Genomic DNA, 14,494 nt, shown 5'->3' on the forward strand with positions numbered 1-14,494 from the left:
CTAGAGAAGGATGCCAGGCTAATTCGAGTGGTTTCTAATTCACGGCTGCTGAGGTAGTGTTCATAGCAATAACCCATTAAATCAGCTAATTTAGCACTGATTAAGAATGCATTATTCATAATCCACACGGTTCAGTTCCATGATGGAAAATTCGATTTACAAATTCAGCATTAGGAAGTACAGAGTCTTCAGAATATATTATTTTTAAATGTGAAAGTCGAGAATGGAAAACCAATATTCCATTCCATTTCTTTTACAACTTACCTCTTCATAGACATTCTTGGCATTATCATTGTCTCCCAATAAGAGGTAACCTACTCCAAGCTCATTCTTAATTGTGACATCATCTGGGTAACGATCTACTAACTTCTGTAAGGTCATCACAGAACGTTTGATGTGGCCTGCACATACATACAGAAAATCAAATAGACATATCACAGCTCTGTGACTGGAAACACAGCTCCTTAAATGTTGGGTTATAGACAGGAGTCAAAGAACAGTCAGTTCAGAAGTTCTAAGAATCAACTGACCTTATTTCACTCGAGTCATGTGTACTTGTCATTTTCATATCTTTGGAATATTTGTCTTTAATTGCTCTTTACACATCACATTTAGTCTTCTACTCTGCTTAAGGCAGTAAAAGCAGCATAAAAAAGAAAATAAAAGTTTCACCAGCTGACTGCAATGAAATGGTTTTCAAAGGAATGTGACCAACAATAGAGACAGGACTGGTGCCTGGCATGTGGTGGGTTCTTTGTTATAAACATCTTGCGTAAATTTGCAAAGCAGTTTGTCCTACAGTAAAATGTCTTCTATTTATTGGTCTTTAAATTCTCTACCTTCCCAATACTGGAAATGGGAGATCCAAGGTAATTGGGAACCCTGCAGATACATATCATTAAATATCATAAACAGGTGCAGAAAACAGGCAGAAAGTTAAGTATGGAATATAAAGATGAGGACTGCAAGTGTGAGCCGGAACCACCGGAAATACTGTGCTCAGTTCTGGGTGCTGGGGGAAGAATGTGTTGGTCAGAGTGCAGTACAGAGGCACAAGACTGAAAGCTAAACTTCAAGAGTTAATTTATAAAGTCATATTACAAAAACCTGGTTTGTATTCATGGAATTTAGAAGGTTAGCAGGTGACTATTAATGTGAAAATATAGTTCTTCTCTTTGGGATGTCTAGAGGATTGGTTTAAAAATTACAGCCAGACACTTCGGGGATGAAATTAGGAAGGGGTGGCAGAACTAATGGTATGGTGGCTCATATTTCGAGGTTGGAGTGTAAGAGCAGGGACAGCTCTTGTGTCCCTGCTAGTGAGGGACACAAGCAGGGACACAAGGTGCTAGTGAGACCACATCTGGAGCACTGAACAGTTTTAGTTCCCTTTATTTAAGGAAAGATTTCATTGAAGGCAGTTCATAGAAGGTTCCCTAGGATGATCCCCAGTATGGAGAGATTATCTAATGAATGAAGGCTAAACAGGTTGGAGCTCTACTATTAGAGTTTAGAAGAATGAAAGGTGATCTCACTGAAACACACAGGATTCCTAAGGGGTTTGATGAGGTAAATGCTGAGAGTGTGTTTCCCCTCATGGGAGAGTCTGGGACCAGAGGGCATAGTCACAGAATAAAAGGGCACCAATTTAAGACTGAGGAGGAGAAAAATTCCTACCATAGAGAGCTGTGGGTACAAAGCCCTTGTGTATACTTAAGGCTAGATGGAAAGATTTGAGATCAATCAGGGAATTAAGAGTTACAGGGAAGAGGCTGGAACGTAGTTGTGAAGAACATCGGATCAGCCATGAACCCAATGAATATTGGAACAGGGTCAAGGGGCTGAACAGCCTGCTCCTGTTTCTTATGAACTAACCTGGGAAATCTCTTCTGAAAATTGCAACTGATGCTAGATCAACTGTTAATTTTAAATCAGAGACTGTTATGTTTAACAGAATTGTGAAGCAATACAGAGCTAAGGCAGGTTGATGGAGTTAGGGCTTTGACCAGCCATCATCTCATTGCAGAGTGGAACAAGGGCTTGCGTTCATTTTGGGGAGCTCCTGACCATGATTTGATATTAGCTTCTTAAGAATGTGTAAGGATACCCTCTTCTTTGTAAGTGCTGACTCACTTTCAACTCAGCACGCTCACTTCAATTTCATTGACAATATCAGCATTAACAGTTTGAGGGGGTTCACATTAATTCTGACAGGCTCTATTCCTTAACACTGTTGTAAAAAAAATCAAGTTGCTGTTGTTAAAATCTTTTGCAATTCATTAGAAGATATTTCCTGCTTATAGCCCTTCCTATCTGATTTTTCACCTTTTGCTGCTCTCTGCAACATCCTCATTCACCCCAGTGTTACTCGGTATTTCTGTATGCTTTTATCTTTGAGTTGAATGTTGTTGCCTGTCTCTTCACTTAGCCAGGGTTTATTCTGAGACAACTGGAGTGCTTCCCCTTTAGTAAAAAATGAGGTTGCGGAACGCTTCAGAGAACACCTCTGGGCCGCCCGAACCAACCAACCCAATCACCCCGTGGCTCAACACTTTAACTCCCCCTCCCACTCCACCGAGGACATGCAGGTCCTTGGACTCCTCCACCGGCAGAACACAACTACACGACGGCTGGAGGAGGAGCGCCTCATCTTCCGCCTGGGAACCCTCCAACCACAAGGTATGAATTCAGATTTCTCCAGCTTCCTCATTTCCCCTCCCCCCTCCTTGTCTCAGTCGGTTCCCTCAACTCAGCACCGCCCTCCTAACCTGCAATCCTCTTCCTGACCTCTCCGCCCCCACCCCACTCCGGCCTATCACCCTCACCTTGACCTCCTTCCACCTATCCCACCTCCATCGCCCCTCCCCTAGTCCCTCCTCCCTACCTTTTATCTCAGCCGGCTTGGCTCTCTCTCTCTTATTCCTGATGAAGGGCTTATGCTCGAAACGTCGAATTCTCTATTCCTGAGATGCTGCCTAACCTGCTGTGCTTTGACCAGCAACACATTTGCAGCTGCTTCCCCTTTAGGGGTTGCAACTGGTTTTACAGCTTTCCAATTTCTTATTTGAACATCACCTATTAACAATTCTGCTCATTTTACAACAGTCAACCCCAACTTCATCCCCAAGAAGTCTTCATGGCTGCTTTGCATTTCAAACACGATGCTGAACTCAGTACAAGGGTGAGCAAGCTGTGAGGAGGACATAGCCTGCATTGATGGGGAGTGAGCAAAAACATTACAGATGGGACCATTTTGAAGTTGTCTACTTCTGGGGGAAGATTACTGGCATTTAATTTTTTTTTCGTAAAGTACAAAGTGCAGTTGCATGGAGAGATCTGGATGTATTCCTGTTCTTGCACATTTAACACAAGAGGTTAGCATGCAGGTGCAGCAGGTAATTAAAGCAGCAAATGGAGAGCTGGCCTTTGTGTGCCTAGGGGATAACTCCAGACATCTTATTGGCTTATTCTAGATGTTAACAAAACAAGAAATAAATTCTAACTGAAGTTACTCTGCTGGCCCTACTAATCTCTTTTCTCGTTTGAGCTTTTGTTTTTCTGTAACCCAACTGCACTGCCAGAGGAAAAGTGAACATTGAGCTGGCAATTTGACTTATGATTTGAAATTGGAAAATCAAAAAAACCTGAACTTCATAATCTGAGGTTTGACAAAAATTAGTTATAACTTTCAACATGCTATTCAAGGTTTATAATGACATTTCTCACCTAGAAACTGCTGTCTGTTTGCTTGTCGTTTTATTGCTAACTTCACCAGGTCTGCAGGTGGATTCGGCATGTCAGCCACTTCTCCATAGGTATTTATTGCTCTCTGAAGTATCTCATTGCTTCGCATTTTTTCTGCCAAATCATCTTCAGACTGAAAGAAATTGCAAAGTATTAAAACCTAAACAGTACAATTCTTAGTCCATTGCAAGTTCCATCAATACACAGTAACCCTTCAGAATGCGTTCATGCTGTCAATTCTCTGTAGTCAGTTAGCAGTCCACAATGTGAGATAAAAGAGTCTCTTAACGATAAAATCTTTGTTGAAAATACTTAGACAGATTGTGACTTTCATTTCCCATAATGAATGTTAATGGTCAAGTGTCGAGGTAAAGTAAAAAGGTAACATCATCACAGAGGACCATAGGGCACTGTTCGAGAGAGGTGACTGGTTGTAGTTTAACCTGAGGGTCACCACACCTCACGCAAGAGGAGAGGTTGAGGAGGAGAGTCTTTCATGGTAATCTCAGCAAATATGGCAAATGAACCCACACTGATAGCATCACAGCATAACAAAACAGATGTCTAGCAGAAAAGGTAAAAGCACTATAGTCCCTAGTGGACCATGGGCTGCTCTCTCTTGAGAGACAGAAAGAGATAGAGAGACGACCAACAGTGATTTAACCGGAGGGTCACCGTGCTCCAGGCGAGGGGAGAGGTTGAGATGGAGAGCCCTTCGTGGTCACCTCAGCTGATGCAGGAATCAAATTCATGCTGCTGGTGTCACTCGTGCCAATCTTTACCAGTCCATTTTTATATTGAGAGTGATTAGTCTGAACATTACATGGGCTGAGAAATAACAGGTGCAGAGGCTAGCTGTGATAAGCAGCAGAATTTGGCTATGGAAGCTCTCCTGACATCACCACATTCCGATCACAATGATGTCAGCAACAGCATACACATGTCCTGTCCCACTTTCATTTCATGGTAATTAGTTCTTAAAAGCTAAGTCAGTAAATGATGGAATAATTTGATGATTTCTGACCTATGTTTTTGTCATGGAGAGTAGCATCGTATTGCTGGGGGAAAGTAAACACATACAAATGGCAGCACAGTCACACACCCATGCTTGACAGACAATTGCAAAACATACTGGCAGTGTCCCATAGCATCACTGGACAGTGATATGTCACTACAACACACTATTCTTGTGTGACAGCCCGCTCTCCCACCCGGTGGTACCAGTCCCCAATAACACAGACTTTCTCATATTGTTTTCTTTAAAACAAAATCCTCTCTGCCCATTTATTGCTCCAAAACAGGCAACTCAACCCTAGACAGCTTGTGTGTTGTGCCCACTTCCATCCACCCTCCCCCTAACCCTTAAAAAAATAGCAGGGCTACAGATAATTGGCAAAACGTCACAGTAATTCAGACATTGAACATAAACATAGCTCTTTGTACCTGTAGTGGAAGTGAGGTCCCTCTGAGAAATGTTTTTCACCGATTACCATATCCAATCAACTTATGCACTTAGTTATGACAAGGAACATGACTTGTCTCAATTACCATTCTGGAACTATACATGTGGGGAATCGGTTCAAGACAGGTTAGGGAGGATGCACACTCCCCTCAATGTACTTGCCTGCTAGCACCACCTTCTAGGCTTACAGAAGGAATAAACTACTTTGGAGAGGTATTATAGAAAGGCATGCTCATGGAATCATACCCCACTGTCAGCTACATAAGAGGGGAAAAGAAAAACAGGGAAAACATCTATCCCATGGTAATGGCGAGAAACTAAAATAGAACACACCCCCTTGGTCATTTTTTAACATTAAAATAGAAATAAAACAAATAAGAGCCATCGAATGCCCGTACTTGTAACAGATATTCTACTTGCCTGGGCTTTCCCATATTTAGCTCGAGGACTGTGGGGATAGCTCTTCAAAATTTCATTAAATGCCTGCAGCGCTGTTTCAGATTTACCCTAAAGGGAAAGGGAGAGGACGTTTAATAATAGTGGAAAGAAAATATTTTGTGAATTCCACAGCAATATATACAAGTTATTCCACAACAAGTTTAAATAAAGTCACATTACTCAGACTTGTTAAATCTTGCTATCTGTAGTTATAGAGTCATACTGCGTGGATACAGATCCTTCAGTGCAACTCATCCATGCTAACTATTTTCCCAAACTAAACTGGTCCCATTTGCCTGCAATTGACCCATAATCCTCTAATACTCATGTAGCTATACAAATGTCTTGAAATGTTGAAACCATAGCTACATCCACTACTTCCTCTGTTAGTTCATTTCACACACAGACCACCCTCTGTATCCAGATTGGATTTTCATAAGCATTCAATAATATGCCGCTAAAAGGATTACCAAAATTATGGCTCAAGGCAATTCCAAGCATCTTCATTCATTTATCTGCAATCATCTTACAGCTTTCACTGTACCATCTAATTGGTTCATAAATGATTCTGTGAATCCAGTTCACATATTGATATGGGAAGAATTTCCTGATATCAGCCTAACTTGACTTTAAACTGATATTAACCTGTGTCTTTCTTTTCATGCTTTCACAATATACTGGGAAGTAATATTGTGAATTTACCTTTCCCACATCATTGACTACGAACATATACAAGATCGCTTTTTTTTTAATCTCTCCTGATTCAACAGTATTAATTTGTCAGACATTCCTTCTAACACTATAACAGAGGAAAAAGGCCCTTGGGCCTGTTGGATCTGTATCAGTCAAAAACCACCACCTAACTAATCAAATCCCATTTTCAGGCTCTTAGCCTTGTATGTCTTGACTCAAGTATGGAGTCGTGCAGCATGGAAACAGACCCTTCGTTCCAACCAGTCCATGCTGGCCATAATCCCAAACTAAACTAGTCCCACCTGCCTGCTCCTGGCCCATATTTCTCCAAACCTTGCCTATTCATACAGCCACCCAAATGCGTTTTAAATGTTATAGTACCCACATCCACCACTTCTTCAGAAAGTTCATTCCACCTGTGAACCACCAACCTCTGTGTAAAATATTTGCCTCATGTCTTTTTAAAATCTCTCTCCTCAAAAAATGTGTCCCATAGTCTTGGAATTTCCCCATCTCAGGAAAAAGACAACTACCACCAACCCTATCTATACCTCTCATTACTTTATCAGGTCACCCCTCAGCCTCCTATGCTCCAGTGAAATAAGTCCATGTTAAGAGTTTCTCTCTCATCACCCTTGTAGGCAGTGAATTCTGGATTCCCACCATCCTCTAATCACCTATTGCCCCTTATCTCAAGTCTATGCCCATGGTCGTTGGTTCTTACATCAAGGGGAGAAATTTCTTCCTGTCTACACCATTCATAATGTTACACATCTCAATCGTGCTCCCCTCGCAATCACCTCTGCTCTAAGGAGAACGACCCCAGCCTGTCCAATCTCTCTCCGTTACAAACATTCTCCAGTCCAGGCAATATACTTCTCATTAATTGCAAACAAATCCATCACCTGATCTGGTGAACTTTAGGATGGGCTCTGAAGTTGATCCAGGAGTTGGACAATCCCATTGGATAACTACATTTCAGCAAGGTTTGAGTTAGGTGGCCAAAACTACACTCTCCACCAATCACTTGACAAAAATGTCAAAATGTCGATGAATTGGGAAAGCCATTTTATTAATGAATCGGGAAAGCCATTTTATTAATGAATCAATGAATGAATGTTCTCTGGTGTATCAAAAGGTGATTAGGGTTTTCTGGACCACTGTTCTTCAAAATTACACTCAAAGTGCAAACAGTGGCAGCAAAAGCTGCCCCTCCATATTTGGATTGGAAGAGAGACATCGAGAGGTAACAAACTTTGATTCATAATGGGAAGCTCAAGATGGTTTTGATCTGGCGCAGTACATTTTAACTTTTGAAACAAAAGGTTGTTATTCATTCGGTTGTCCACTGCTAGGTCATATGGCCCATCAAATATGGGCTTTAACAACAACTGCTGGTGAGCACTTACAGAACGGGCACTGTGTCATGAATCACAAACTGTGTCATCGATTGAGAGTTTAAAGCAAACTTGGTAATTTACATAAGACACTACTTTCAGACAGCAGTTAAAGCAACAAAACATTGCTCTACTCCACTTTAAGATGCAATTGTTGCAATCTGCACAATCACCAAGAAACAGAAAATGTCGCAGGTAGCCTGGTTTAATTGGTGCCCAAAGGTTCAGATTTCATTTAGGGGCGGGGTTTAGGCGCCACTTCTTTAATTTCAGATACTTTTCCAATCTGGTATTACAAATAGATTTACATTCTAGCTTACTTACCCAAAACAGTAGAAAAATAAAGACACCAAAAAATGAGCTGCACTCTCATGAAAAAAAAATTGCACACAAATTTCTATAGCATCATGTCCAGAGCATCAGAATCAGAAGGAAAGTGGGAGGCAGAGGATTGAAGTCACAGTGCTAACTAACGTGACAGAACCAAAAATATTAAGGCAGCAAGACTCAGGTGCCTTGCTTTAATGCACAGACAATTCACAATGAAGGGGATGAATTAGTGATGTGAACAGGTATGATATAGTTGGGATTATGGAGACGTGGTTGCAGGGTGTCTAGACATGGGAACTGAATTTCCAAGGGTATTGACCTTTGCGAAGGACAAAGCAGCAACAGAAGTGGAGCCGCATTGCTGGTAAAAGAGGACATTAACGCAACAGTGAGAAATGATAATCGATCCAGTGAAGTGGAATCTGTGTGGGTAGGGCTCAGAAACACAAAAGGGCAGAAAATGATAGTGGGGTTTGTATATAGACTCCTATAGTGGCAATGTTGGGTAAGACATTAATGAGAGAATTAGATATGCAAGCAATACAGACACAGCTGTATTTACAGGTGATTTTAGTCTGCCAACCGACCAGCTGAGTTTAATCAGTAACGATGACATGGATGAGGAATTACTGAAGTGTGTATGAAATGGTTTTCTTGGTCAATATACTGAAGAACTAACTGGAGGACAAGCCACCCTAGACTGGGTTATAAAAACAAATTTCTGGAAAAGCTCAGAAGGTCTGATTTTTCCACAGATGCTGCCAGTCAACATTCAGGTCAAGTGACCCTTCTTCAGGACACAGCAAGCTCATAGGGTCAGATGGCCTATTCCTATTTTCTATGCTTTTGTACATCAACTGGTGTTAAAATAGCAGCTCAATTCCAGTCACAGTAACTTGGTCATTTGGAAATAAAGTAGAGAATTTACAGCCCACCTTTTTGCGCAGCTTTTCAGCAGCATCCAATTCGGCCTTAATCATCTTATCAAACTTGTTCAGCAGCTTTGGTTTCTTTTTCTTAGCTGGACCTAATTCAGAAAGAGGTAGCAAAGTTTTAATGATGCGTCAGTTCCGAATTTGTAATTATAATTTCTTTCATACAAATAAAATTCCCAACGTGTTTGGACCATTTCATGTTTTCCAGTCAAAACTTTTTCTGGACATTGACAGAACTCCCAGAGAAATGTTATCAATACCTAATGAAATGCAGCATTTTCAGGTAGATCAGCTCAGATTGCCCTCTCATACATAAGCTTTTCACAAGAGCTTCCTAACAAAGCAAAGACTTTAGAAGACACCAGAAGCCGGAAATGTTCAGAGAGCAAGAGAAAATAAATGAAATATCAGCATAAAATTAATTCATACAGCAAATATAGGAGTTGTGAGCTGCACAGATCAGAAAGTCTAACAGATGCCATTTACTTCAGACATTTCTGGGCTAACGGTGCTCAGACGAAAAGAAATAGGAACAATAATTCACGGCTGATCCAATATTCCTCATGTCCACTTTCCTGGCCTTTCCCCATAACCCTTGATTCCCTCAACTTTGTCCCATTCTTAAACAACAGTGCCACATGTGCAATCCTCCAGTCCCCTGGGGCTACTCCTGTATTGAGGGGCCTGGAACATATCTGCCAATGGCTCTGCGATTTGCTCCCTTACCTTTCTCAGCAATCTAGGATGTACGCCTCCAGACCTGGCGACTTCTCTACCTGGTGTGGTGCTCAGTTGTTCCAAACCCACATTTTCAGTGATCGCCATCCTAGTCTTAAAGTGGCGTCCCTTTATTCGGAGACTGTGCCCTCTGGTCCTACACTCTCCCATGAGGGGAAATACCCTTCTCAGTGTGCACTTTGTCATGACCTTTAAGAATCTGACATGTTTCAATGGAATCACCTCGCATTCTTCTAAACTCTCATAAGTAGGAGTCCCAATCTGTTTAGCCTTCCTCCTGATATAATTCCTCCACCATCTTAGTGAAACTAACCTTCTTTACATTGGTGAAATAGAGGAGAAAAACTAAATGAGGGCAAAGGTCAAAATAGGTGGGTTTTACAGGGTTAGAGAGGAAATAACCTCTATTGTCTCAGTGTAAGAGAGAGATTCCAGACAATAGGGTCCAAGCAGCTGAAGGGATGGCCTTGTGGTGATGGAAAGCAGAGGGGTACAAAAGAGGGGGAGGGGGGGCAGAGGAAGACTGCAGTGCAAGGTGGGAGCACTGGAAAAGGCATTCAGGATGAAGCCTTGCTCCTGTACTCGAATCCTCTCACTATATAGTTTGCCTTCTGCACCTGCACTTCCAGCAACTGGTGTACACCTCCCTCAATTTCCAGCTATTCACATAATAATCTATCTTCCTGTTTTTACCTCTGAAATATATAACCTAACATTTACACCTAAGATTTTGTACCGAGGTACCTTTGCATCTATGTTGACTGTATCTATGACAGCACATCCTGCCACCCAGCTTTCCTTAGTTACCCTCTAACTTGGTGCATTTATAAAATATCCGTGAGTTCACCTTGCCTCTGTCGGGCATGTTAATTTCCTGTTTAATTAAAGCCCTGCAGTTTCAAAGCTCAGATATGCTTTGAGGAAGTGGTACTTTGCCTTTCCCATTACATCCTACATGGTATGCTGTTCGACATGGGGTGGGGGTGGGGGTGGGAGTGGGGGGGCATCGCGAGCGAGAGTGAAGAGAGAGCATGAGCAAGAGGGACGTGGGGGTGGGGGGGGGGAAAGAGAGGAAAGGGGAGGGATAGAGAGGGAGGGAGAGAGAGTGGGGGGGGGGGGGGGAAGTAAAAGATCTCAAGATGGAAGCTTCACACCTGCTCACCTTCTGCACTGAACCCTTTTTTTCTCTCCTTTGACATCTCCCACTGCACCTAGCCCAATTTAACTTCAAGCAGCTGTTTCCAATCCACCACTGATATGTTCCATCCCAGTGTACCAGCAAACTCTGTGCTGATACTGCCCTGTAAAGGTGCAACCTGTCCTCGTGACCTCTAAACCCAGCCCCATTGAACATTCTGCAGGAATGCTCATCTCCCCACTCATACATTCAGCTCTTTTTGAACTCATTTGAGTGACATTAGCAATCCTGAGATTAGTTTTTAATAACTTTAACAGGGGAGATGATGGCCTAATAGCATTATCACTAGGCTGTTAATCTAGAGACCCGTGGGCGGCACGGTGGCACAGTGGTTAGCACTGCTGCCTCACAGCGCCTGTAGACCCGGGTTCAATTCCCGACTCAGGCGACTGACTGTGTGGAGTTTGCACGTTCTCCCCGTGTCTGCGTGGGTTTCCTCCGGGTGCTCCGGTTTCCTCCCACAGTCACAAAGATGTGCGGGTCAGGTGAATTGGCCATGCTAAATTGCCCGTAGTGTTAGGTAAGGGGTAAATGTAGGGGTATGGGTGGGTAGCGCTTCGGCGGGTTGGTGTGGACTTGTTGGGCTGAAGAGCCTGTTTCCACACTGTAAGTAATCTAATCTAATCTAAATGAGCAGGGGACCCAGCTCCAAATCCTGCCATGGCAATGCCACTTTTAAAAATTTATATAACAAGCTGACAATGAGGTACATTATGTTCCTAAACTTCCAATTTTATTGATTAAACAACATAAAACTAGGCAGCATGGAAATAGGAATTATATATTGGGAACTTTTGGAGGTCCCGACACAGTTAATTTGAACGCGACAAAAATCAGAAATTGAGAATCTTACAAATAATACATTGTCAATCCTCAGAAAACCCTATCTGGTTCACTAATGGCCTTTAAGGAAACTGCCATCGTCACCTGGTTTGGGGTACATGCGACTCCAGACTCAGAGCAATCTGGTTGACTCCTAACCATCAGGCATGGGCAAGAGATGCTGACCCAGCCAGTGATGTCCTACTCCCATGAATGAATAAAACCATTATTTTAGCCTGCACCATCATCTTTCTAGTGATGTCATTGGTATCAAACAGCACCATGATCTCTGGCTATCACCATCACAAGGTTTTACAACTTGGAAGGTCACAGCATCGTGGTTAAGTCGAAACACCTTGTTACTTTCCTAGTAACTGGATGTCCTTTCGTTATCAGGACCATTTCCGGACCTTTTCCCATCTGCCCTCCACGGTTTTGGCTCAGATGGTAAAACCCTGGTGGAATCAAAGCCTCAATTTTCAGAACTGGATACTGGTTAAAGAACAAGATACACCCAGGGCACTACTATTTGCCTGGTCTTTAACTGATTTATGGTTATAGATTCCTGATCTCTCACTGAAACTGTGAGGTGACTACTTGAAACAGATAAACTGCACAATCACAAACTGCTGTTCAAGCTGAAACGGTTCCACCTCTTGGTGGGTCTTGCATATGCAGATGTCGAGGAACCATGTGTCCTTTAGTTTGCACATGGCACAGGGAATGCATCTTACAGGAGGGAGGTGTCCATCTATACCTCTACTTATTGAGCTACTAACATTTAAACCTAATTGAAACATGGCAAATTTAACGGTTACCAAACTTACAACTTCTTAGGTTAAGGAGCATCAGCATTAATATTTATATATGCAACAATTTACTCAGAAATAGCTACTCCTAGAAGACTTGAAGTTTCATTGGAGAATTAATGCGCTTATGACACATGTTGCCATGTTGAGGATTGGGTTTAAAGATCAAATCTTGCACATCATACTCACTTGTACGCATGAATCATTTACCAAATGATGAACACCAGCCCCTCTAGACAGCTGATTCAGACTAATTTCTCTCCAATAATTAAATGGACCTACTCTGGAGTTATTTCTTAAATCACATTGGTGTTGTACCATTTATTTTGACATGAAAATTAACTAACTCTGGAAATCAAAGCTTTATGCAAATAAAAGTTTAATTTTGTGATGTACTAAATTAATTTTTGCTTTTATCAAGGATGCGTAGTTAATGATTAACATTATACAAGTGCTTAACCCCTTCCCTGCTGGACTATTAAATGTCAACATTCAGAAACTAGTCAATCTGTGCACACACCGAATTAAATGCCACTTTTAAAAATTTACATAATAAGCTGACATTGAGGTACATTATGTTCCTAAGCTTCCAATTTTATTGATTAAACAGTATAAAACTAGGCAGCATGCATATAGGAATTACACATTGGGAACTTTTGGAGGTCCTGACACAGTTGTCTCTGTGGGAACTGTTTGGGAAGTCTAAACAATGGATAGTGACTCAGCATCTCAGAGCCTCTGTAAAAGGTTCCCAAATCAACTGAGAGTTCACCTACGTATACAATCCCTCCCCCCAGGCACAACTACTCAACCTCAGTTGACCCCATCCCCCAACCCTCTGAGTGCCACACCTAATGTCCTTGGACATAACCCAACCCCTTCCAACTATCTGTCCTTGACTCCAGACTCCCCAGTGATCTCTCCTGATACCCCTGAATCACCAACAACTTCCCTTGAATTCAACCTCTGTCCCACGCTAAGTCTTATCCACTTACTGCCGGCCTACTCCCTCACTGTACCCAACCTTCACTCATTCATTACAAATCATTGAACAGGGAGATATTTGCTACTGTCCAGTTAGATGGAACCTTTCCTGAATCGAGGAAATTTTAGATAACACCAACTTGTCTACCAAATCATGAGCAACCTCTTTTAAGATCCTAGGATCAAGTCTTTCTGGACTTGATCTGGATAAATGAAAGGTGATGTATTTGGATAGGTCAAACAAATTGTGAGGATATACAGTTTGCACATTCTCCGTGTCTGCATGCGATTCCTCCAGGTGCTCCGGTTTCCTTCCACAGTCCAAAGAGGCGCAGGTTAGATGGACTGGCCATGGGAAATGCAGGGTTACAGAGATAGGAGAGGGAGATGGGTTTGGGTGGGATGCTCTTCAGAGGGTCAGTGTGGCCTCAATGGGCTGAATGGTCTGCTTTCATACTGCAAGGATTCTATGATTTTATGGGAATGACCAGACCTTGGGAAGACCAAGGATCAGAGGGACCTTGGGGTGCATCTCCAGCGGTCCTTAAGGAATCAGGACAGGTAGAGAAAGTGATTAAAGTGGCATATGGTGTACTTGCCTTTATTAACCAAGGCAGAGAGTTTAAGAGCTGGGAGGTTAAGCTGGAACTGGATAAGTGGTGTAAGTGAGGACTGCAGCTGCCGGAGGTTAGAATTGAGTGTGTGATGCTAGAAAAGCACAGCAGGTCAGGCAGCATCTGAGGGGCTGGAGAGTCGATATTTCAGGCAAAAACCCTTCATCAGAAATGAGGTCGGGAGCTGAGGAGGTGGTGAGATAAATGAGAGGGGAGTGGGGGGTGGTGGGTGGGACTGGGGGGAAGGTAGCTGAGAGTACGAAAGGTGGATGGAGGTCGGGGTAATGGTAATAGGTCAGAGGGGAGGGAGCAGCAGATAGGTGAGAAGGA

General features: G+C 42.5%; 1 protein-coding gene across 11 annotated transcripts in view; it reads right to left on the reverse strand.

Moving 5' to 3' along the window:
- The window catches only part of unm_hu7910 (un-named hu7910), a 214,075-nt gene that overhangs the window by 26,629 nt on the left and 172,952 nt on the right, over positions 1-14,494 (reverse strand). For all 11 annotated transcript variants that reach the window (XM_060822659.1, XM_060822653.1, XM_060822658.1 and 8 more), the window contains 4 exons: positions 9,000-9,091; positions 5,627-5,713; positions 3,727-3,877; positions 265-401 (listed from right to left, as the gene is read on the reverse strand). In XM_060822659.1, coding sequence (XP_060678642.1) covers positions 265-401; positions 3,727-3,877; positions 5,627-5,713; positions 9,000-9,091 — 467 coding nt within the window. The remainder of the gene's footprint in view (positions 1-264; positions 402-3,726; positions 3,878-5,626; positions 5,714-8,999; positions 9,092-14,494) is intronic.

This window comes from Hemiscyllium ocellatum, chromosome 4 (genome assembly GCF_020745735.1).
Source record: "Hemiscyllium ocellatum isolate sHemOce1 chromosome 4, sHemOce1.pat.X.cur, whole genome shotgun sequence".
Lineage (NCBI taxonomy): Eukaryota > Metazoa > Chordata > Chondrichthyes > Orectolobiformes > Hemiscylliidae > Hemiscyllium > Hemiscyllium ocellatum.